General features: G+C 41.9%; 1 protein-coding gene across 11 annotated transcripts in view; it reads right to left on the bottom strand.

The window, feature by feature from the left end:
- Positions 1-24723, bottom strand: part of ITSN1 (intersectin 1) — a 212285-nt gene that overhangs the window by 106453 nt on the left and 81109 nt on the right. For 10 of the 11 annotated variants that reach the window (XM_046002823.1, XM_046002821.1, XM_046002820.1 and 7 more), the window contains 6 exons: positions 22171-22331; positions 14485-14664; positions 12595-12691; positions 9477-9577; positions 4232-4295; positions 1248-1385 (listed from right to left, as the gene is read on the bottom strand). In XM_046002823.1, coding sequence (XP_045858779.1) covers positions 1248-1385; positions 4232-4295; positions 9477-9577; positions 12595-12691; positions 14485-14664; positions 22171-22331 — 741 coding nt within the window. The remainder of the gene's footprint in view (positions 1-1247; positions 1386-4231; positions 4296-9476; positions 9578-12594; positions 12692-14484; positions 14665-22170; positions 22332-24723) is intronic. The other variant, XM_046002825.1, reaches the window with a different exon arrangement.

The following is a 24723-nucleotide window of genomic DNA, read 5'->3' as shown; positions in this document are numbered from 1 at the left end:
ACGGTCTCCGTAGAACTGAGCGAATCCTGGAAAAGTACTGTTGAGGAGTACGCCACATCATGGAGTAAATTTCACTTATAGTGAGGAAAAGATAAAGATTTGGTCCTCCTCATTTACAAAGAGTTTTTAAAAAATGACTGTATGAGTATCATCAGACCCTAGAGCGCTCAGCTTGCTCAAATGTCTAGAGCCATCAGCAAAATGAGGGCAATTCCAGAGGACTGAACTGGTGAATAACCACCATGTGGTCTAGAACAGTGCCTGGGTCAAGTCAAGTGCTCACTGTGGATATCACTACCCTTTTACGGAACATTAAATCCACCAAGGGAAGACACAGTATACTTTACAGTCCCTAAAACAAATCATTGAGTTTACTGGTTCGTTTCACCTTAAACCATTAACTTTCCTCTTTTAAAGCAATCTACCTTTTCGTTAATGCTTTTTTATCAGCCTCCAGTCTTGAGTCTCTTGCAGTGAGTGACCCGTGCGGCTGTCAGACTCTGCGGACAAAGTGTCCAGCTACGGTGTCTTCCGACGGCCCGATTTCTCGGCTCGCTTCATGCACGCGCTGATAGCTATGGCACTGTTTCTCTTACCTTTATGGGGATCTAACCCCACCCAGCGCCGCATCAGGACAGAAATTCCTATTTGTCTTTCCTTCTCTGTTCTTTGTGTTTAAGATTTCATACTTGTCTTTTAAAGTTAAAGCCATGAGCCGGCGTTGTCTGGGAGGGGAGGTGTGTGTGGTGTATCAAGGCAGAGGATATGAGTCACTGCACATTCCTCCCACCTGGACTTTGGTCTACTCTCCTGACAACTCCGCTGAAGCTGTGTTTCGGACCAGGATAATTTTCTTTAATTATCTTCCTGATTGTGATTTCTACACCGCCCATATTTTGTTACTTAACCAATATGTAGAATTCACGGGCAGAACCTCCCTGCCTTAGTTCCTATGTATGGGTTAATGGTTTCACTTTAACTGCTAAAATTTTTGGTAAACTTTGACTAGATAGATTGGTACAAAAATTGACAACTTTTTGATGTTTTACTAATAGGCTAAAGGTACTTTAAGAACAGAACACACCCAAGATTAACAGAGGACCTAGATAAGAACATTTTCTTGAATTCATGGATATTTCATTTCCTTGCCAGAAGTAAAAATGACTAAGAGAGACAAAGCCGCAAAGCCCAGTCTGAAACTCACATACCAGACACACAATTTCTTGTAAGAGCCAAGTGTTCCTTACCTAAAGGAAGGTGGAATATACTCCGGAGGCAGGACAGGTGGCAGTGGTTGGCCAGACATGGCGACATCGATGAGGTGCATGGCCAAAATGAACTCTTCTGCTGTGAGTTTTCCATCTTGATCAATGTCAGAAAGATTCCTATTCAACCAGAAGATAACCATATTCTAGTTTCATGAAAACACATGTGTGTTACTATTCACAAGTGACTGAAATGTTCTGTTTCCTTATTCTGACTCTAGGCCAGTTGAGTCTCTCTGTGCCTCAGTTTATAAAAATAGTACCTATTTCGTAGTACTGCTGCAAAGATAAAATGAGACAATCCAAATCGTTGGGATGGTGTCCAGCACTTAGCAAATGTTAACTATGATTATAATTATCCTCTTCTCAAGCCTTGCCAGCCCATTTAAAACATATCATACTCACATTCTATGTGTCTTTAAACACTATGCTCGGCAAACTAGTGGGTCAGAGAGTAAACATCAAAGTTTCACAAGACATGGTCTCTATTGACACTGAATTCTGCCCCTTTGGCAGGAAGGCAGGCACAGACACATAAATAAATGGGTGTAAAACTTCATTTACAAACACAGGTGCAGGCCAAGTTCTACTCCTTTAGATTAGCTGGCCAACGGCTGATCTAGACCTCCCAGGGGAGATCTTCAGAGCTTTCGGCCCAGAGTCAAGATGTTTGCTGCTCCGTAGTCTCAAGATTCAATGGCTACCATTCCTCATAATCAGCTTGCCCTAGAGCTAGTGTGCGTAAACAGATTTTTCCAGCGAATCTAAGAACGGGATTTTACTTTAATCACTTCTGGGCGCCAAAAGAGGATGCAAGACAACAAAGATGTCTGCCCGCATGCCAACCGTTCAGATATGACATTGGGAACCTGGCTTTGCTGATACCCTACATCAAGAAATTCCTCTGAAATCTGAAATTTCCTTGAGTGGCATAAGCCAGCTTTTGTTATAAGGTATAATGGCCGTGCAATGACATTTGCCCTTTCTGGAGTACAGTTCCGCAAGTTTTGACTGATTCCATTGTGTATCCCGATATACAGAACAGGTCCATCACCAGGCGAACTCCTGCATTTCTTAGCCCTTTGCCTTGCGTACGGACCCTGGCAACAGATGATCTCCTTTCTGTCCCTCGAGCTTTGTATTTCCAGATGCCAGACTCCTGCCTGCTCTTCCTCATCTTCTCCTCCTTCCCATCCCCCACTACAGCCACTGCCTGGCAAACAGAATTAGAAGGCAGGTGGGATTCTCCCCCTCCTCCATTCTTGCCTAAATAATGGCTGTAAACACTTCATTTAAACATCTTTTTATTGTATAGAAAGGGAATATAGTAACATTCTAGTTGGAGAAGACTCAAGTATTTTTTCCAAAGAGGGCAGCTTATAAATGAGATACTTAAGCATTTCAATATACTCTAGTGTCATGAGAACACCTAATGAACTACCAATCAACCTCCATAAACCTCAGCTCTCAAGTTTACATTTCAGAGGGTCCTAGCATTCTGGTACCTACTCAGACTTAGATTTGGATGCGTCATATTAACTGGTATTTATGACATAAATATTATATATAAATATAACTTTATATTTATAAATATATTTATATAAATATGTAACTGGTAATAATATTAACATATTATGCTTATTACCTGGTCTATTATTATTCTATTCCAAAGGAAGACCCCTTAATACAGAGCAGAAGGGACCAGGATGGATGAAGGGACTGATTTATGGAGCAATCGTATCAATGGGCCCTATGGCAAAATCATGAACCTTGAATCATGTAATTAATCAAAACCTATTAAAAATCCTTACAAAATAGGGGCACCAGGGTGGCTCAGTCAGTCAAGCATCTCACTACTGATTTCAGCTCAGGTCATGATCTCAGGGTTGTGAGATCGAGCTGCATGCACACTGGGCTCTGTGCTGTGTATGGAGCCCACTTAAGATTCCCTCTCTCCCTCTGTCCCTCTCTCTCTGAAAGAAAGAAAAAAAAGTCATTGCGAAATAGACATTTATGTGCCTTCTGATGAAAGTACACTGTAATATCCCTGATATAGTCTTGTCAAAAAAAAAAAAATCAAACTTGAATCTGATGAGTGGTTCTCATGAGTGGGATGATTTTGTCCCCCAAGGGACATTTGTCAACACATGGAGACATCGCGATTGTCGAAATGGGGGTGGGGATCATGTTCCTGGCATCTAACAGGTGGAGGCCAAAGATGCTACCGAAGAGCCTGCAATACATGGGACAGCCCCCCACAACAAAAAATTATCAGGCCCAAAGGGTCCGTCGTGTTGAAGAGGAGGAACTCTGCTCTAGATTTGATTACCAATCTCCAGGAAACACAGGAATAAATGAACCCAGCCACCAAAAGATAGACTAGAAGAAACTACAGGATAAACAATCTAGGTTTTTCTTTTTTGGGGGGATTAGAGAACAAGGGGGAGCTTATAGAACACTTAAAAGATGTGTCAACCAAGATGCAAAATACAGATTTATTTGAACAAGAATCTGATTTGAACAAGTCAACAACAAAAAATTAGGAGTCAATCTAATGAATCTGGTCAGTATCTGATTAACTTAATGATAAGAATTACTATTAAAAAGTTTGGTGGACTACTGGTATCGTAGTTCTATTTCTTTTCGAAATAGAAGCTAAAATATCTACAGATGAAAATGAAATATAATTACTGAGATCTGGCTTAAAATAATCAGGAATGAAGAGGGGAGAACCAGGACTTACTTTAAACAGTGTTATGAGTTCTAGAGAATTCATTAATCTCTCTGCTTCTATATCTTTCAAAATCAAAAAGGGGAAAGAGTAAGAGAGGTAATCGTCACAGATGACTGGAAAATTAAGCATAATTCCTACATCCCCACCTATAAATATGGGTATTATCTAAAGACCCATAAAACCATACCGATTTAAGCCACTTCATACAAACCAAGAACTTTTCATTCCTTACCATATTGAAGCCAGCTGAGCCTGTGGCAAACTTGACTGCATAAGAATAGTTCTTGCTTGGGGACCTGAACAGAAACCGGGAAAAAATATAAAGATGAATCAGCAAATCGTCACTGTCCAGGAAGCCCAGTGTTGTGCACATAAAGCACTACGCAATCTCATGCAATCACAGTGCTTTAAACTGTATTTGCTCGTACCCAAGGGGCTTTTTCACAAGGAAATTAAGCCCCAATGAAAAGAGGGGAAAAAAAAATTATGCACACTGCAAAATCCAGCATTGACTCGATAAATTCTTGTTAAATGGATGTTTAATGAAAAAAGAGTATGTAAGAGATCGAAGTTCCAAAATGGAACCTGCCCTTTGATCCAGATTATCACCTCTATTTGTATCAGGCTTTTATTTACAAAGCTGGAACTTATTGTCTCTAAACTCAGCATCTTCCGCCACTGTCTGCTGCCTCCACCAGGACCACTATTAGAGAAGACTGAGAGACTCTTACAGGGGGAAGGACTTAAGAGAGGACAATTCTTGTAACTGTTTCGTTACAGACTTTAAAAAAAAAAAAAAGAAAGGGGGTCTTGCTCAAGGCTGCACAAATGGCTAATATCACAATCATTTCTTATGTTAGCAATAAAAAAATGCCTGGAATTCCAACTCTGCTTTTTAAATCACCTCTCGTTTCTTAAAGTACTTGTAAATATCTTCACCTCTGGCATGAAACTGGGCTTAATTATCAGATAAAGTCTACAGTGGGAAATTTTGAGTGTTGAAATAAACCAGTGCTGGAGAGATAAATATGTTTTCTATCCATCACTGACTCTCAAGTTGTGGTCCCGGGATGACTGACGGACGAAGGAATGGAGAGCTGTCACAACTTTGTCGGGAAGACTGCCAAGTATAAATTTTTGCTTTCAGCTATTTCATTTTTCAAATGGCACCTCATCTAAAAAACACAAAAGTGGATGTGTTTTTGCAAAGCAAGCAGTAGCTGTTAGGGACCTCTCAGAATCACCCCAATGTGTCAGCACAGGAAGTGCTCAAGAACTTGCCACGAGACTCGGGCAGGCAGTTTCCTCATTCATTGGGCCCAGTTTTCTCATTTCAGACGTCCTTTCCAGATATATGGGTCTGTGCTCCATCAAATAAGGAACTATAACATGTAGCTTAAGATAGTGGTCACACATGGGGCACCTGGGTGGCTCAGTGGGTTAAGCCACTGCCTTCGGCTCAGGTCATGGTCTCAGGGTCCTGGGATCGAGTCCCGCATCGGGCTCTCTTGCTCAGCGGCAAGCCTGCTTCCCTCTCCCTCTCTCTGCCTGCCTCTCTGTCTACTTGTGATCTCTCTCTGTCAAATAAATAAATTAAAAAAAAAAAAAAAAGACAGTGGTCACACATAAAAAATGCTCAATTAATGGTAGGTAGTATCATAGACAAAATTTAACCTTGATTTACATATAAAATATGGCCAGAAAAGCACACATAAACATGTACATATGTATTTTTACACATGTACGGGTATACAGCTTAATTTTCTAAACTGAAAATGGTCAAGTAAATCATACCTAGACTATGAAATGTACCCCAGAAACCGAAACCAGCTTTTTTTTTTTTTTTTTTTTTTTTAGAGAAGGGGAGGTGCAGGGTAGAAGGGGCATGGGAGAGAGAGAAAAACCTAGGCAGGCTCCACGCCCAGCGCGGAGCCAGTGCAGGGCTCTATCTCACCAGCTAAACGAGATGAGCCACGCAGGAACCCCAGCTCCAGCTCCCTTCTAATCATCCCCCCAACCAAGTGTAGCCCAACTTCTAAGAGCACTTGTTAAGTCTGGCTTATTTGGTTCCACATACTGTATGTAATTGTAGGACATGAACCCTAAGTGCTGTGTGGTGTATCATTTTGTGAACATGTAACAATCTATGCATCCATTCTGTTGATGGGCATTCAGATAGTTTTCAGTTTGAGTCTACTATGAACAGCAAACCTTCTAGGTTTTGGCAAACATATGTACACATTCCTAGTTGGACGAATATGTGTGTGTGTGTGTGTGTGTGTGCGTGCACGCGTAGTTGCACAACTATCAGTGTCTGTGTACTGGGAGTCTCTGAGAAGCAATCTTCTTTAAATTAATGGGACAGCTCTAGAAGTTCTGTGGTACACTGGAATGAGGAAAGTACACTGATCATTTTGTTCAGTCTCTAATATTATACTTAGCATGCTGGAATATTAAAGTAGAATTAGCAAATTTGGTGAATGCTTTAATTGATACTTGTAACAATTCTCTTCACTTCAGAACTGCATAAAAGGAAGAGAGTATTGGACCTACTACCAATAAACAATAAAAAGTGTAATAATAAACAAACAAAAAGAACTCGTCCTGGGCCTGGATGGGCAGCAGGAGACTTGGATTCCAGTCCTGACGCTTCCGCTCCCCAATGACATATGACATTAACAAAGGTACTTTCACGTTCTCAGAATTAAGTTCCTTCCTCTCTAAGTGCAGGGAACGATCTGCAGCACTGGTAGATAGCCACAGCCCACAGGCCGTATCTGGTGCCATCTGTTTTTGTAAATGAAGTTTTCTTGAAATACTGCCATGCCCACTCACTGGAGCGTGATCCCTGGCTCCTTTTATACCAGAATGGCACAGCTGAGTAGCTGTGGCAGACAAAATGTAAGCCTGATATACTTATGGTTTTGTTCTCTACAGAAATTTGCTAACTACCACACTAGAAGACCACAGCTGTCTTCTGCAATTCTTTCTTTTTTTTTTAAAGATTTTACTTATTTCTTTGACAGACAGAGGTCATAAGTAGGCAGAAAGGCAGGCAGAGAAAGAGACAGTAGGAAGCAGGCTCCCTGCTGAGCAGAAAGCCTGATGCAGGGCTCGATCCCAGGACCCGGGGATCATGAACTGAGCCGAAAGCAGAGGATTTAACCACAGAGCCACCCAGGTGCCCTGTCTTCTGCAATTCTAATACTGGACCCTGTACGTCTTCAGGCTGTGAAACAGAAGACATGGCCAGCACAGGCTCCGAGCCTAACAGAACAGCATAAAACTAAACTCTCGAGTACGGAGAACTATCCTGTGGAAGCCCACATCCATAAAAGGATATCTGTTTTGGGGTACTGGCTTCTGTGGAAACATTACGGGGGAAACAGAAATCCCCAGTTCATAAGCCCTACTGTGGGTACCCAAGTTCGTCTAGGGAAGCATGCACAGGAAAGGCAGAAATGATTAGAGTTAATGCTTTATCTCAAACAACGCCTAACACTTTAGCCTTTGTGATTAATATATGAATAACTAAATAGCATAGTCATTGTTTCAGAATGTAAGATTGATAAAATCCCTCTTTGAGAGGCTAGCATTGAGAGGATTGTCAGAATTCCATAGCTGCATTATATTACATTATCTTGATTAAAGAACGGGCTCTGTTTTTTAAAACTGTCTCTCTTAATAGTGTATAATAGCAAACACATCGAGTTGAGAAGGAACGAAGGGGGACCCCCCCCACTACAGGTGTATCAGCTAAATGAACCCAAGTAATCAGTGGGGTCAAATGTGCCGCTGCTAGATTAGCTTCACTTCCCACAGCCGACGAGCTTGTATCACAAGCTCAGAGAGTTAAGTATGCAGATAAACATGAACAAAATCTGCTCACGCGGGTATATATCAAATTTTACTGTCTACCTCACATATTAAAAGTTCTAAATATTAAAAAAAAAAGTTCTAAATATTTAAGACCTTGCATCATTCTCGCTGGGATGAAGACACTGCATTTCATTCATAAAACGAAGATCCTGCTGAGAAAGAGGACTGCTGCCTCAATGTCACATCGGATACTATTTCAATTAACTCACAGCAAACACCAACAACGCTTAGAAGAATTGTTCTCAGATTCGCTGACAACATAGTTTTGGGTCTGTCCAAAGCACTAGTGTGAAACAGACCATGTAGAATTACACTTAAAACTGTACTACTGGGGGCGCCTCGGTGGCTCAGTGGGTTAAGCCTCTGCCTTTGGCTCAGGTCATGATCCCAGGGTCCTGGGATCGAGCCCCACATCGGGCTCTCTGCTTGGTGGGGAGCCTGCTCCCCCACCCCCCAAGCCTACCTGCTTGTGATCTCTGTCAAATAAATAAATAAAATGTTTAAAAAAAAACTGTACTACTGAATATTCCTTCAGTGCCTGTATAAGCAGGACTGGTTTCCCACGGTATGTATAAAAATGACAAGCTGTATTTTAGCAGAGTGAGCGTGGCATTTAGAAAATTTGTGTATAATTACAACTTGCCCCCCCTTGGATATAAATATATACTTATTTGAGAAGACTGTTGAGATCCTTTTATAAGGGATAAGGCTCAAGATTAGATCAGACCCTCCCAAATCTCACCCAACCCTGATATTTTTTAACAGATGAACTTTTCTTTAGGAAGTAAAAATTACAATTATAAGTGATAGCACAAAAAAAAGATAGTAAGACTCAGAAATTTAAAATATCTTCCTCCACTTCACGAAAATTCACTCTTTCTCCTTCCTTCTGTATTTGTTAAAGGGCAGCCACAATTCTTCCCTTCTCAGTGTTCAGATCAGAGGTATCTATTCTCCTTATCAAAGTTACACTTTTCTTTATAATTCTCGATTAAGTGTTTAGCAGTCCTCATTAGAAACACCTCTGGATAGTATCCTAAAATCCTTTCTAGTGATATAGATAACCAAATCTTTTTTTTTTTTTTTTTTTCTTAAATCCACAGAGTTCATATAACCTAACTCTGACCTCTTGTACAAGAAATAAGATCTAAGTAGGTAAACTGACCTCCAAGCTAGTTAGTGGCAGAGGCAGGTTCAAAACTCCCCAACCAATTACCTTCAGCCTGCAAACTGCCTTAAACACGGGCTCTGTGAGCAAACGGGTTCAAGTTCGCGTACAAAGCGGGACTTCAGAACCTGAACCAGTTTGCGCCTATAGTAGTGTTTCATTTACCAAGAAGTGTGTTCCACTTCTTGTGGGTGTGTGTTCCATTTACCAAGAAGCACCCGGCTCAAAGCCTGAGGCACTGGAGAAGAAAGTAACTGTGGTGTTATCAGGAGATGAGAACTCAAGACTAGAAGGACAATGAAAACCCTGTTCCGGAAAAAAAGCAAATAGAGAAAGGCATTTGGAGACTATCTATGGTCCAACATCTGGAAGCAATCTGCATTTGGAATCAAAATCACATTTCACTAAATTAATTCTCCTTTGTAAATACCTGTTAAGTGTCCACTCATAGTTTTGTCATGACTATTGAATAACTGTCTGTATTTCAGTCTGGATGACTGCGGGACAGCCCACTCTGCCACGGGAGGGACACTGTGGGGAAAGAGGATGAACAATGAGGAACATATTGACATTCCTTAACACCAGTGAACTAAGAACGTCCCGAGGAAACAGCTTTACCATTTTATTCACTTTCTAATCACTACTTCTGGATTTTCTGTAATGAGTATTTCTATATTTTAAGGTTACAACCATTTCTCTCAAAATAGACATGCTTTCCCCCCCCCCCCCCCAGAATCGAGGGTAAACACAGCAGACCAAGTGACAGTTCCAAGTTATTGATACGAATCATAATTTAAAGGTTCTACAAAATATAGAAAATCTCCTTGTCACTGAAGTTATAGGCTAGTGCCCAGGCTTTTCTAAATTTCTAGGACAGTTCTCTTTTGGCTTAAAAAGCAATACTGATAGCAAACACATTAACTTCCTTTAAAGGTATTCATTCTTTAATATCTGTAACTTTCTATTGGGCAAAATACATTAATTTCTTAATGAAGGGGAATCATTTCATTCTGGAAGTTTCAATTCCCACAAATGGAGAGTGAACAGAACATACCCAGGGTCATGGCAAATCAGGGGGCAGTAATGGAAGGAGCTCTGCCTTCTCGCCTGCAATCCAGGGCTGACCTTTCCCTGCTGAGCCATGGAAACAGCTACCAGCAGTCAGTGGGGTCTACACCTCCTTAGTGATCAGGTCTCATGGTAGTTCCAACAACTATCAAGCCTGTGTCTAAACCAGACAATTTAAACACAACGGCTAAGCTCTCAGTAAAAAATGCCATTCCATTTCCAGGGCAGATTATAACTAATGTCCCATTTGTAATTTCCCTTGATTTCAACAAAAATATCTATTTCTCATCTATAAAAGCAAAATTTTAATAATAAACTAACCCCCCTGGTCATCATTTATATATGTTATCTATGCACTCATGTTTGTAATACACACTCCATAAAGCATAGTAAACAACTCCCCAACACTTGAAAAGTATCTAATTATATCCACTTTCTCAATTCTTACACATAGCTTAATAAAAAACACTTACCAAGATCGATTCGGCTGTGAGTAATTCCTCAACACCTCTCTCATTTTAAACTAACTAATATTTTGCTGATTCCAACTCTTGCCTACTTGTCAAAAGCTAATTATCTCTCCCCTGCACCCCAGGAATATAGGGTGTTGCACACAGAAGCTGCCCCAGATTATACTTATCAAGTCCAAGTTTTCTGCTGAGACTTTTCTGAAAATTTAAATGCACTGAACACCTCACTAACAGGTAACCAAAAACTAGATGCCACGTTCTAAAAATCTGCTGGAAATTTAAATTATTAAAAAGATGACTACCCAAAAAATCCCCAGCACCAGTTGTCTTAAAAGCATTAATGTTTGCCGATACTGATTATTCATTCTTCTGTCACGAATCAATTTTAAGACAGATCTGAAAATCTCTCGTGGAAGAGACAGAAAACCGCAAACTTCCGCACGGTAAAGGAGAAAGACTAAGAAAGAAGGAATTCAGTGTTAGGATACATCTCAGCACTGCCTTGTGGTAAAATGTAAACCATCAGTGAGGATTCTAACCTCTCGGGGTTTTCTTCCTCATTCACGATTCTGGGACAGTATCTACCGCAGGTGGTCGTGGGGGCTGAGTGGGAGTAATGAGGTGTTTGGCATACAGATGCTCAATAATGTTCTGGAATCTTAGGAATAAAACTTTAACTGAGTGGAACACAAATGCCAGTTTGTGTTCACCACCATTAAACCAAGCTCCCAGAGCAAAATACATGGTTTGCATGGTTAGGAACTCATGCCTTAACATCAGAAAGAACTCAGTTCAACTCCTGGTTCTGCCACTTCTGAGTTGGGCTATTTGGGCCAAATGACTCTGGGCTTCCTCCTTATCTACAACATAGAAGAATGGAGTCAGCTTTTAGGGAAGACAGTGAGCATTCCAAGAGCTATACTGTGCATAAATCAGCATTCGGCATGATGCTTTTCAGTGTATGGATTTCCTTTAAATCATTTTAGAAAGGGTTATACATTGTTCAGCTATGTTCTATATACTCTTCTCCTGAAAGTGGGAGAATGACTTGGTTTACTTAGGAAAGATTTCTAAGGAGGACTAAAACAAGAAAAGATGGAAACATCTTCATTTATGTCCCCTTTTAACTGCAATAGTTCTGAGACGGCTTACAAAGAGACTTTTCATCCTAGTGCAACAGTATGCAAGGGGAAAATTAAGAGGTAAAAGGAAATAAAAATAAGGAAGATCATATGAAACCAAGATTGGTCAAAATATAAGCAGTAAGGTCATATCAGCTTTGGCAAAACTGGGCCACATACTTGATTAGTAATGACTGTCCACTAATCTGAACTAATTCATTTCAGAAAAGGTGGTTTTACATAAGGTTTCAGTAGCAAACCACACAGATTCCACAAGATTATCTGAGATGGAATTAAAAATAAGACAAATTGTGGCTCTAATCTTCATTTTAAAAATTTTATCATAAACTTAAATGATTAATACAAAATAGTTCTTTTCCCCTACCTGGAGTTCGATTTCAGTATTTTTAAACATGAGTAAAACTGGTACCTATTTGTTTTCCTTGCTAAAAAAAACACCCATGGGGCGCTTGGGTGGCTCAGTGGATTAAGCCGCTGCCTTCGGCTCAGGTCATGATCTCAGGGTCCTGGGATCGAGCCCCGCATCGGGCTCTCTGCTCCGCGGGGAGCCCGCTTCCTCCTCTCTCTCTCTCTCTCTCTGCCTGCCTCTCTGCTTACTTATGATCTCTCTCTCTGTCAAATCAATAAAATAAAATCTTTAAAAAAAAAAATAATAAAAAAAACACCCAAAGCTTTTTGAAGAAATTTCATGTTCTTTATCATCTCTGTAACATGTATGTGATAAAACCTGCTAACATTACCCAGAACTAATTACTGGCATCCTACAAAATAGAAGATAATAAAGAAGTACTTAATTCATTTTCAGTTTTAGGAGTTAATCAGATAATAGCTTTAACCCAACTGCCCATTTGAAAACAAGCACACTTACCTAGCCACATCGAATGACTGCGCCTTCTGTAATTTAGTGTTTAACTGTGACCCGGGACCAGATCTACTAAAGGAAGAGCTCTTTGGCAATGTGGCTGCTGTAAAAATAAATAAATGCTGAAAAATTTTAATCCTAGGAAGAAAAGAAACATTTCCCTACTAATGAAAATGAGAATACACAGTCACCAAATCTGAGGCAAAAATTATTCTTCCCTTATCAGCCAGGACTCCGAAAGAGTTAGTCCCTCCTCGCTCCCTGCCCCTTCCAAAAAATTTTCCACATTTGCTCATTTCTGCTGAAAATCACCTTACTAAGCAGAACTGTTTACAATCCATGGATTTAACTCTTTGTTAAAGGTTTCCTATCAAATTTTATGGGATCTATCCTGACAGCTAAAGAAACAACAGCTTAAATACAGAGGATATGGCATTTTCTTTACTTGTGCTAAAGGAGCAGAAGTTCCAGATTAGCAGAACCGGAAAGTCAGAGCCTTGCGGGCCTACCCTGACACCGTGGGATGCTAGGGAGGGCCAGCTCTCATGTCTGATTCTAATTCAGCCCAGTTAGCGGTGTCCCAGGGAAAAACTCTGAGCCACAGCCTCATCCTCCTCACCCCGCCCACTAATCCTGCAACATGTACCATCAGCCCCAAAAGAAATGAGACAGAGTGTGTGGATTCACAGATACTACTAGAAAAGCAACTGCCAACAATTTTCTCAGCTGTCAGCCTATCTGCAGACATGGTCACAAATGAAAAGTAAACCACGTGGGACAAGAAAATCTTAAAAAACAAAAACGAAAACAAAAAACGGTGGCATATTTAGATTCTTTGGCTATGAACTCAAAGACAGATCCTGACAGATGTAATAAACCCACATAGCTGGGCAGAGAAATGATGATTCAAATACAATCATCACCCATAGCTAAAACCCAGGTCATCCTCACTACTGAATTACACAGACACAGCCGAAGTACTTAAAAAAAAAACACACAACTTCCCCCAGGGACACTTGGATGGCTCAGTTAGTTAAGCACACGACTTTTGGTCTGGGTTCCGGTCATGATCTCAGGGTCGTGGGATCGAGCCCCAAATCGGGCTCAACACTCAACACTCAGCACGGAATCTGCTTCTGCCTCTCACTCTGCTCCTCCCCCTGCTTTTTCTCAAATAAATAAATAAAATCTTTGGAAAAAAATACTTCCCCCACTGGATAAGAATTTACTAGATTTGTAGACCACATCTACAGTTTATGCTTTCTTTTCACTAATGGGAAAAGCCTTCCAGTTAAGTCTCAAAATGAAACTAGCTACACCAGGAACTTTCTAATCCTTTCCTTCAATGAAGCAAGAGGGTAACTACTCCATCCTTAATGCATCTAGCCATTTAATCAATGTCCTTCTCCCTTCCACCTGATTCACTGTGCCTCCTCGAAGGAAAATAAAAATGGTATATACAATGTTCCTTCTTCTCCCCCCCACATAATCCAACTCCTAAGGGAATGGGCTGTTTATCAGCAATTCCTTCCTAGCAGCTGGAGAAAAGTAGTAACTGACACACGGAAATAGAAAATGTTCAATTACTGCTCAAATCTCACTTGCTCCTGTCAAGCCCTGGAAAGGGAATTACGCTCTTGGTTTTTAGCTGTCGAGTTCACCTTTGCCCATAACGGTACCAGATCCATCATTTCACTCTCCTTTGCTCCTCTTTGGCCTAGCACAGCCCACTTAATAAGTCGGAAAAAATGAGATACTAAGTTTGAAGAAGGAAGATAGTTTCCTCCGGAACAAAATGCCACTCGAAGAGAATCAGAAAGTGAAGAAAGAAGATTCAGCAAGAAGGAAGAGTAAAACACGTAAAAATTCAGCCTGTGCATTGAGCAGGTCACGTACCAGGATGAGCAAATGCGGGCAGAGGCTGTATGACAGGGGGAGCCCCGTTGGCCAGGGGAGGCACAGCCGCTGTAGGAACAGAAGATACTAGAGGTGGAGACATTCCCACAACTGGAATGGATCCCATCGGCACCGGAGTGACGGCTGTAAGCGGTGGCATGCTGGCGATACCTCGTATTCCTAGGGAGGAAAAGTCCCAACAAAATTTACACGGGATCACTTGTCCACATTCAATGATAATTAATCCAAGAGTGTTGAAAGAAGCAAATCACGTTCCAGTTGTAATATAGTTCCATTTACAATATAAACTCAGAAAAAAAAACTATATATATATATATATAAAAATTCAGATTAATCACTTTGGAGAATACCAAAAATTATGTCAAGGATCACATCGTAAGGGCACAAGACCCAACTTGAAGAGGGACCTATGGGCCAAAGTTGAGGATCAGTAAGAATCGTAACTAACAGAACGAAAACCACCAAACAAAATTCAATTTATGAATTCATAATGATATATAAAAACAAACCAAAAATCCTAATTGGCCATCATAGGTAATAAATTTATTCTGAAAACTGGTATAAATAAAGGAGGAAAAGAAAAAAAATAAGAGGAAAAGAAATCAAACCTCTATCCTGCCTTTCCTTTACATACTGAACCTCAAGAGAAATAAAACATTGGACACAGAAATTTCTCTTTACGGAGCATTCTAACCAGAGTGAAGAAATCATAAAATTAAATAAACGCTTCCTTCCTTTTTTGTTTCTCTGTCTGAATTTATGGTATTGTGACATAATAAGAAATACATATCTGGTCTTTGCTTATCACCCCCCGCCCAACCCGGTTCCTGGTTCCTGTTCCTGGCAGACCTCCTACAACCCTGTGATTTCCTGACCGATAGGAACATCTTTTGTTACAACATTTGGTCTTTGCCCCTGGTTCCTGACACAGGAGCTTCTAAGACCCCTGGAATTTCTGGAGTGATAAGAGTGTCTTTTTGTATTCGGATAAGAAGACTTGGTGGCGGGGTCCCTAAACAGATACAGGACAAGGGCTGGTCATGGGCAAAACCACGGCATGGTCAGTGGGGCACAACTTTGAATCCCATCCCACCCCTCCCTACCTCCATACAGACCTCAGGCGAGCACAGAAGGGCTAGAGACGGAGCTAATCAATGGCCCGGGAAGGATGTAGCAATCACACCTGTATAATGAAGGCTCCATAAAAACTCCTACTACAGGGTTCGGAGAACTTCTACGCTGGAAAACACAAGCACGTGCTGGGAGGGTGGCCATTCCACCTCCATGGGGACAGAAGCTCTCACACTTAGGAGCCTTCTGGGCTTCGCCCTTCTATACCTCTTCATGTGCCTACACATTTGTATGTTTCCTTCCTCATATCCTTTATAACGAACTGACAAACCTAAGTAAATGCTTCCCTGAGTTTTGTGAGTTGTTATAGCAAATTACAGAAAGGGGAAGCAGGGTGTGTGGGAGCCTCGGACTTTGTAGTCAAGTCAGAGAGAAGTATGGGTACCCTGGGGACCCAGCGCTTGTGACTCAAGCATGAAGTGAGGGCACTGGGCCCTTCCATCCTCAGAATGGGACGCTAACTCCAGCCGTTACCGTCAGACTTGAGTTTAATTATAAGACAGTAAACTAGTGTCTGAGAGTTGGAAAATTGGGTGGCCTGGTTCTTCTGGACACAAAATTCTTGGCTTAGTAGTTCCTTGATAATCCTAACTATGTCACCATTTCCTTCTGAGATAAAGCACTGCTGGAGAAAAATTCTAATTTTCTTTCCTTGTAAGTCATGTGCTTCCTTTTTCTACATACCCAAATAATTTTTTATTTTACTAGAATTTATCTTAGCGCTGGTCTCTCCAGGCTGATATTCTCAAGCACATGAAATCCTCCTTCAAACAGTTTCAAATCCTTCAACTAGTCTTTGCCATTTGTTCTCGTCCCTTGCTTCCGTCTTCTTCTTTAGGGACTCTATCTCCCTTACATTTAATTTCCTTTGCCTTCAATATTGGTCACTTTTTCTCAATTCCTTATTATCCCTCGTTAAGTTTGTTTTCATTCTTGAAATCGTCCTCTTTTCACCTTCTGTTTCTCTTGGGATAGGTCTCTTGAGTTGCTTCTAGTTTGGTCTCCATTTCTGAAATGACTTTATTCTCCCCTTTCTCCTTTTTCCTGAGTTCTGTCACCTTATTTCCGCGGCTTTCAAATTCTGATTGGGTTGGTCTTCCACGATGTGTGTCATTTTCTTAATATGTTTTAGCTTTGGAAATCACAGGTTACTGGAGTGCCGTCACTGTTCACGGGGTGTTAGTCGGCTCTTTATTCTCCTTTTTCTAATAATAACTTCGTGTGGGATTTGACCTTGTTTGATACTGCCCGAAAGTCATTTTTATGTGCGCCTTGCTTCCTGGGATTTCCAGCCTCTGTTCTCCACCCTCACGTTGGTCTGTACCTTCTCCTCCTTTGGTGTCTGTGTCACTGCCCTGCTCAACTGATTCCACTCCCAGTCATTTCTCCACAGTGTGGGGATTTGTCACAGGTGGAAGCTTTGTTGGACATTTTTTAAAAATAGCTGCTCCAAAGATCATCATCCTCTTGCCAACTGACTACCTTTACTGAATGAATACTTTCTAAATATTTCTGAAGAAATAAATCTGCCAGAGGCTGTGTTTTGGATACCATCTCTCTTGACTATGCTAAATCTTAATTCCTGGGCGCCTGGGGTGGCTCAGTGGGTTAAGCCTCTGCCTTCGGCTCAGGTTATGATCTCAGAGTCCTGGGATCGAGTTCCCCTCTCTCTCTGCCTTCCTCTCTTGTGATTTTTCTCTCTGTGTGTCAAATAAAATCTTTAAAATCAATCTTAATTCCTGAAATTTTCCCACCTCTCTTCAACCATTGGGTTTTCCCCTCTCTCTTTTAAAAATCCAGGGGCAGGGCGCCTGAGTGGCTCAGTGGGTTAAAGCCTTTGCCTTCGACCCAGGTCATGATCCCAGAGTCCTGGGATCGAGCCCCGCATCAGGCTCTCTGCTCCGCAGGGAGCCTGCCTCCCTTCCTCTCTCTCTGCCTGCCTCTCTGCCTACTTGTGATCTCTGTCTGTCAAATACATGAATAAAACTTTTAGAAAAAAAAATTAAAAATAAAAATAAAAATCCAGGGGCACTTCCCATCCTGGACACGCCAGCCTTAGAAAGGCTGACAGGCTCTTCCAGCTGTCTCTCTCCTTCACAGTCAAACTCTCCCCTCTTCCACACCTCCAATGAGGCTTCGTCTGGACCACTCCAAAGAAACTGCTTTTCAAGGTCATCTTGCCAAATCCAGTCACTGTTGTGTCCCATTCTTCCTGATTCTCACAGAAGCAACTCAAATAACAGAACTGCTTCCTCCTTGAAAAATGTTCTTGCTACTGGGCAACCAACCTCCTCTTGCTTCTCCCCGTTTTACGGCAGCTTTAAATGTCACAGCATGCCAAGGCTTGGTCCCAGGTCTTCTGACTGCTCAGCTACGCATTCGAAGATGTTTCATCCAGTCCCAGGGCTTTTAATGCCATACACATTCCAGTTCTCCCAGAGCTGATGGTCTCTCTCTGAGATCCAGACCCATGGATTCAGCCGCCTCCCTGGAAATCCACTAAATCTCTCACACCCAGCGAGACTAAAGCCTGATATACTTTTCCTCCAAAATATAGGATACAAGGAGCCTACTCCTATTCTATCTTCCACATTGATTATCACTACCCAGATGGAAAACTCCATTACCTCTTGCCCATAGCAAAAACCTCCTTCCTGATTTTCCTGATACCACTTTGGTTCCCCTGCAACCCAGTCTTCGGATAACGAAGATTATGTTTTCTAAATGTCTATCTACCATGCACTCCCCTACCTATAAGCTCTCTGTAGCTTTCCACTGCCCCTAGAAAACAAGTCTGATTCCTTAGTGGTTTTATTAGGCCCTAAACCATCTGGCTCTTGCCCTATCTCCTTGCCCATAGGCCTACCAATACCTCAGCCAGCACTGCTTTGCTCTCATTTTTGCTTCTTGCACATACCAACTTCATTTTTGCCTTAGGACCTTTGCTAATTGCTGTTCCATTTGCCTGGAAAGTTTCTCCCCTTGGTTCTTCACAGGGCTCTCATCTCTAGGTCAGCTCAAAGTCATCTCTCCAAAGAGAATTCTGCCCCGATCACTTTCTCCCATCAGCATCTCTATCATATTACCGTTTCACAGAACTGATTGCCCTTATCTTGCCCTGAAACCGTTCATCTACTTGCTTACTTTCCCCAGCTTAACAAGAAGCTTCACAGTAGCAGGTGTGTCCATGATGTCCTGCTTACCAACCTGTTCCCAGCAACTAGGACACACAGCTGGGGTTTAAAAATAATGGTTTAATCTGCAGTGTCTGGGTGGCTCAGTTGGTTAAGAGCCAGACTCTTAATTTTGACTCAGGTTATGATTTCAGGGTTACTTATAAGCCTGGGCCCCGTGAGAGACTCCACACAGGGAATGGGGCCTAGTTAAGATTCTCTCTTTCTTTCTCCCTTTGTCCCTCTACACTCTAAAAAAAAAAAGAAAATAATAAAAATAGTAATGATGGTTTAATCTAATAAAACCATGGGATCTGGAAAAAAAAAAAAAACTTAAACAAAAGACAAAATCCCCCTGAAACAGGTGAATATATAATCAAAAGGAATCATTCTGTGTGTAATACTCCTTCCTCCACTGAAAGAACATACCCGGCACACTCACAGAATTTCCTACAATACAGCTCGCTACCCTTAGGCAAGTCACAGCACCACTGGCTACAGACCCTTTTCTTCTCCTTAACAGGAGAGGTGAACAAAACAGTTGCTCAACCCACAGCTAGCCTTAATTCCACGTGTTAACACGTGCCTCAGCACCCATGCAGACCATGAGCCATGGAGCAGGGATGCTCCATGCCACACCTATGGTTTGGTGAGAATGAAGGTGGTTAGAGAGAAGGTGGTAAGGAAAACAAGAGCCTTTGAAAAATTGTGTCTGGAGAGGCTCAACTTCCCTTTTTAGGAATATAGTCTTAAGCCAACTGTTCACCTTTGTGTGACCTCGGTTCTCTCATTCATGTAACAGGGCTAATAATTTCTGCAGATTTTAGAGTTACTGTTGCGACCAAATAAAATACAATACCTGAAGGTATAATATGTAAAAGGGCCAGGAAATGCCTGGCCTGATACTTTTTACTATTAACTAGAAAGTAATGATCCCAGTAACAAATGATTTTCTTCTCGAGTAGCCACATAAGTGTAAAAAAAAAAAAAAAAAAATTATCCGGGTTGAGCTGAGAGGTAGAACTAGAAATACTAGCAAAGGTCAAGTGTTTGAGCAAAGCTAAGCAAACCTGGTTAGGACACAACGTACTCGTGTTCTGTCATTCCCTGGTGATTTGCCTCTTGGAAATAATTTACTGAGGATGCTGATGTGGCGAAAAGGAGGGGGAGGAAAGGCAGTAGAGAAGCCCCGGGGCTTCAGGGGCTCAGGACTGAATGGCAGAATGGTGGCTCAGAAATTCCAGGCTCCCGGGGCGCCTGGGTGGCTCAGTGGGTTAAAGCCTCTACCTTCGGCTCAGGTCATGATCTCAGGGTCCTGGGATCGAGCCCCGCATCGGGCTCTCTGCTCAGCCGGGAGCCTGCTTCTTCCTGCCTCTGCCTACTTGTGATCTCTCTCTCTCTCTGTCAAATAAATAAAATCTTTAAAAAAAAAAAAAAAAAAGAAATTCCAGGCTCCCTTGGAGGAAGGGACAGCTTACTTAAGGGCAGTAAAGCCCTTGGGCAGGCGAGGCCGCAACCTCATAGAAATAAAGCAACAGGGACTCTGCTGCAGAATGGAATCAGAGAAGACATATTAAATGTTAGAGGGAGAATCACTGACCCCCGGGTTTGAGGGAAAAAGAGGAAATGGGATGCCTCAGGTTATTCGACTCTCTGTCCCCCCTGAGGTATCTTCTTGCAGCACAGGAAGGGAAGCCAAAAGAAAACCAAATACCCTTTAGCTGTTTTAACCCATGGGTCCTGACCAAAGGTTGGCTACAGAGACCGTCAGGGAATTCAGAGCCACCTGCACTTAAATAAGCTGGCTGGCTAAGGGCTTCGGGCTATGAACACACAATGGACAAGGCCAGCCAGGGCCCTGGTCACATGGAGAGGACAATCCGTCCTCTTCACGTCTGCTCTTCCTAGCTTTTGCCCATGTGTGATTTCCTGAGTTTCTCTTTTTTCCTCTTGGATCACCACCATCCTTGCCTGACCCCAAACCTGCACCCTTCCCTTTATGACCACAAGTCTTGTGATTAAACGTCACCAAAACAAAGGCAAGGCACAGTTTGTTTTTAAGAGTAAAGCTATTCAGTGAAACCGCAGTATGTCTTTATCTCAGCTTATCATTAATTACATCAGAGACAACCTGCACTGCTACCGACTGCCCCTTCCAAACCTACTTCACCATATCACCTGTCATCTGATCTACCAGGAGGAAGAAAGGGAAACTCGAGCCACAACTTCTGTGTTTTGTTAAAACTGTCTAAGAACTTTCTCAGGAATCAGATATTAGATCTGATTACTGTAATCTTTAAAGTCTAGGGTGAGAACAGAAGAAATCAGAACTCTTGGTGATCTTAGTCAATTAATTCCTGATTCGTTTTTAAGAAAAACACCTGGCTAAAAGGTATCTTTTTATGGAGCTGTGTTTTTAGCTGAGATACTGTTTATTTCATCTTCCTTATTTTGTTCCAAGGAAGAATTTACTGGGGCCAGTTGTCTCAATACATGAATTTAAAAATATATTGCTAGATACCGTTATCCAAAGGAGCTGTTTGTACGCAGGGGAAAATAAAGAGGCTCTGGAAACAGAAAGCCAAAAGGAAGCATGTGGCATTGTCAAGGGTCAAAGGTGTAGTAAGGGCAATGAAAAGTCAGAAAATGCAGTGGCAGACTGCAAGTGTATTCCTTTCGCCCCGACAGTCTGAACCTTTGCTTTCATTTTGTTTACTAGCACCTGTTAAAAAGAAAACCACAGGAACCAAATGGTGTCACTCAGGCCAAGTCACCAAACCTGGGACTTAACACCCAAACTAAGGGCAGAGTCAACCTCTCCCAGCAACCCCGCCTTGGGCAGTCAGTCATAAATTTTTGAATCAGGACCAGTGAGGTCAGCTGTCCCATCCGCCCTCTCTCCATCCCCCAAAGGAAAATGAAGTAACTGACCTGATAAGACCCCCCACCTTCCCCTCCAGGGAAAATGATCTTCCCAGGTACCATCCTTTCTTTTCATTGGCTAACAAGTTTCTGGCCCCACCCTCCCTCCGGTAACACCTTCCACTTCCGACAACCTCTCTGAGCTCCCCCCTACTTGCTCCACAGGGTGCTGCCCCATTCAGGAACCGCTTAATAAACCCAATTACAACTTCAAATTTACTCGGGTGAACTTCTGTTCTTTAACACATGCTAGGGTTGGAATGTGAACATGGTCTTCTCCTCCAGCATTATCTGCCTGCAGAGGACCAGGACCATCATTTTTCGGACAGAACTGCCTCCTAGAATACCACAAGGCTACAAACAGAAAAGGGGAAAAAGAGGAAAAAGAATTTTTAAGGTCTACAATGAAATATAGGAACCAAGTCCATTTCAGACTTACCAAAGGCTGGTGTGCTAGAAATAGCAACGGGTTGCTGTTTCATGACAGGGGGAAGTGAGGAAGGGAGTTGATATCCTTGCAGCTTGAGTTTGATGAGTTTCATAGCTATGGAAAACTCGACTTGATCCATTCGTCCATCATTGTTCATATCAGCTAGTGCCCTGTAAACCAACATCGAGGTCGAAGAATGACTCTGACCATAAAAGGGCCTTTCCTCAACAACCCTTCCTACCCACACCCGTCAGCTCCCGTCATCCTGGGGCAAACAAAAGAGAAGAAAACCAAGCAGACCAAATGGAACCAAAACTTGTTTACCAAGCTACAGGGAGTAACCTGGGAATACTGGCTAGGTTTTGTATAAAAGTAAAATACTTTCTACTGTGTAACGCTTTACTTATAGGAAACAGGAGGTAATTTTCAGTCTGAATGCCAGGATATGTACTTTGGATATCAAATGGGATTCTTTTTGAGGTGGGGAAAATGTTCTAGAATTGGATAGTGGCCATGATTGCACCACTCTGTGAACACACTAAAAACCAGTGAATTATACATTTAAAAGGGTGAATTTTGTAGTGTAAATTATGTCATATAAAGATGTTAGGGGAAGGGGCACCTGGCTGGCTCAGGGTCATGAGTTCATGCCCCACGTTTCCCCTAAAAAGACGTTAGGGGGAAAAAGGTCAGAAAACAGAGTTTATTTCTACAGATACTCGTCTAGACAGCACCAACTCCTCTGTGGGGTTCTACCCACCTTCCCATGGAGACTATGCTACGATATAGTTCTACAACCTTTAAAGCTGTGAAAATTAATTAAATGAGCTTACACATTTAAAAATGGCTCAGGGGGCGCCTGGGTTGCTCAGTCATTAACCGTCTGCCTTTGGCTCAGGTCATGATCCCAGGATCCTGGAATCAAGGCCCACATCCAGCTCCCTACTCAGCAGGAAGCCTGCTTCTCCCTCTCCCACTCCCCCTGCTTGTGTTCCCTCTCTCCGTGTGTCTTTCTCTGTCAAATAAATAAATAAAATTTTTTTAAAAATGGAACTCAGAAATGGTCAAGTGTAACCTACAATGAGTGTTTTCCTCCCCAGGGTTTCATTTTTATTTTTTATTTTTAAATTTAATTTTAGTAGATTTGACAGTGCTATGTTAAGTTTCAGGTGCAATGAGCTTTAATGCATATTCTCTCAAATAAGCTTAATAAGCAAAAAAGATTTTTGCAAGTGGAAACGACTTTTTATGCAAACCACACCTGTGCATTTTGACAATTAACCTCATTTTAATTTTTTTAAATTAACATATCATGTATTATTTAACTCGGGGGTACAGATCTGTGATCATCAGTCTTATACAACACCCAGCACTTACCACAACACATACCCTCCCAATGTCTGTCACCCAGCCACTCCATTCACCCACCCCCAGCTCCCTTCCAGCAGACCTCAGTTTGTTTCCTAAGATTAAAAGTCTCTTACGGTTTGTCTCCCTCTCTGGTTTCATCTTGTTTCATTTTTCAACTCTTCTGCCTGAAAAATATTCATCCCTTCGGGTGCCTGGGTGGCTCAGTCAAGTAAGTGTCTGCCTTGGCTCAGGTCATGATCCCATAGTCCTGAGATCAAGGACACACTGGGCTCCCTACACACCAGGAAGCCCGCTTCTCCCTCTCCTCCCTGTTCATGCTCTCTTGTTATCTCTATCTCTCCTCTCTCAAATAAATACATAAAATCTTAAAAAAAAAAAATTTCATCTAGATTTCATTTCTTTTAGTCTAGATATTCAAAATGTTAAGAGGGCGCCTGGGTGGCTCAGTGGGTTAAGCCTCTGCCTTCGGCTGGGGTCATGATCTCAGGGTCCTGGGATCCGTCCAGCATTGGGCTCTCTGTTCACCAGGGAGCCTGCTTCCCCCACCCCCACCCCATCTGCCTCTCTGTCTACTTGTGATCTCTCTTGCTGTCAAATAGATGAATAAAATCTTTATTCATAAATAAATAAAAATATGTTAAGATGATTTATTTTTTAAAAACCGATCTACTTTATTTGAAAAAACAAATGATAAGAACAACTACTCCCAATTAAACTGCCACCACTAGCCATCTTTTAAATGATCCACATCTACATAAGTGTCCAAAAAGACAATTAAGTTTCACAGAAAATTATCCTATATTGCCAGAGTTAACTCAAGGAATGAAAACATAAAACACAATGAAAAGAATGACATACAGTAAAGATTAAAAGTCTCTAAAAGTTGTTAAGAGTCAACACTCTTCTTTTGGGAAGTAAGGAAAAGGGATGCCGGGGCGGCTCAGTTGGTCAGATCATGATCTCAGGGTCTTGGGATCGAGCCCCGCATCGGGCTCCCTGCTCAGTGGGAAGCCTGCTTCTCCCTCTCCCTCTGCCTCTGCCTGCTGCTCCCCCTGCTTGTGCTGTCAAATAAATAAATAAAATCTTAAAAAAAAGGTAAGAAAAAGTCATCAAGAGGGAGATGGGCTACAGAAGGCATTTTTATGCCTCAGGTGGGAACAGATCTGTGATCCCCTTCAGCAAACCCCACCA

This window comes from Meles meles, chromosome 4, assembly GCF_922984935.1.
Source record: "Meles meles chromosome 4, mMelMel3.1 paternal haplotype, whole genome shotgun sequence".
NCBI lineage: Eukaryota > Metazoa > Chordata > Mammalia > Carnivora > Mustelidae > Meles > Meles meles.
The sequence above is the reverse complement of the archived record's forward strand: the minus strand, read 5'-3'. Positions and strand labels throughout refer to the sequence as shown.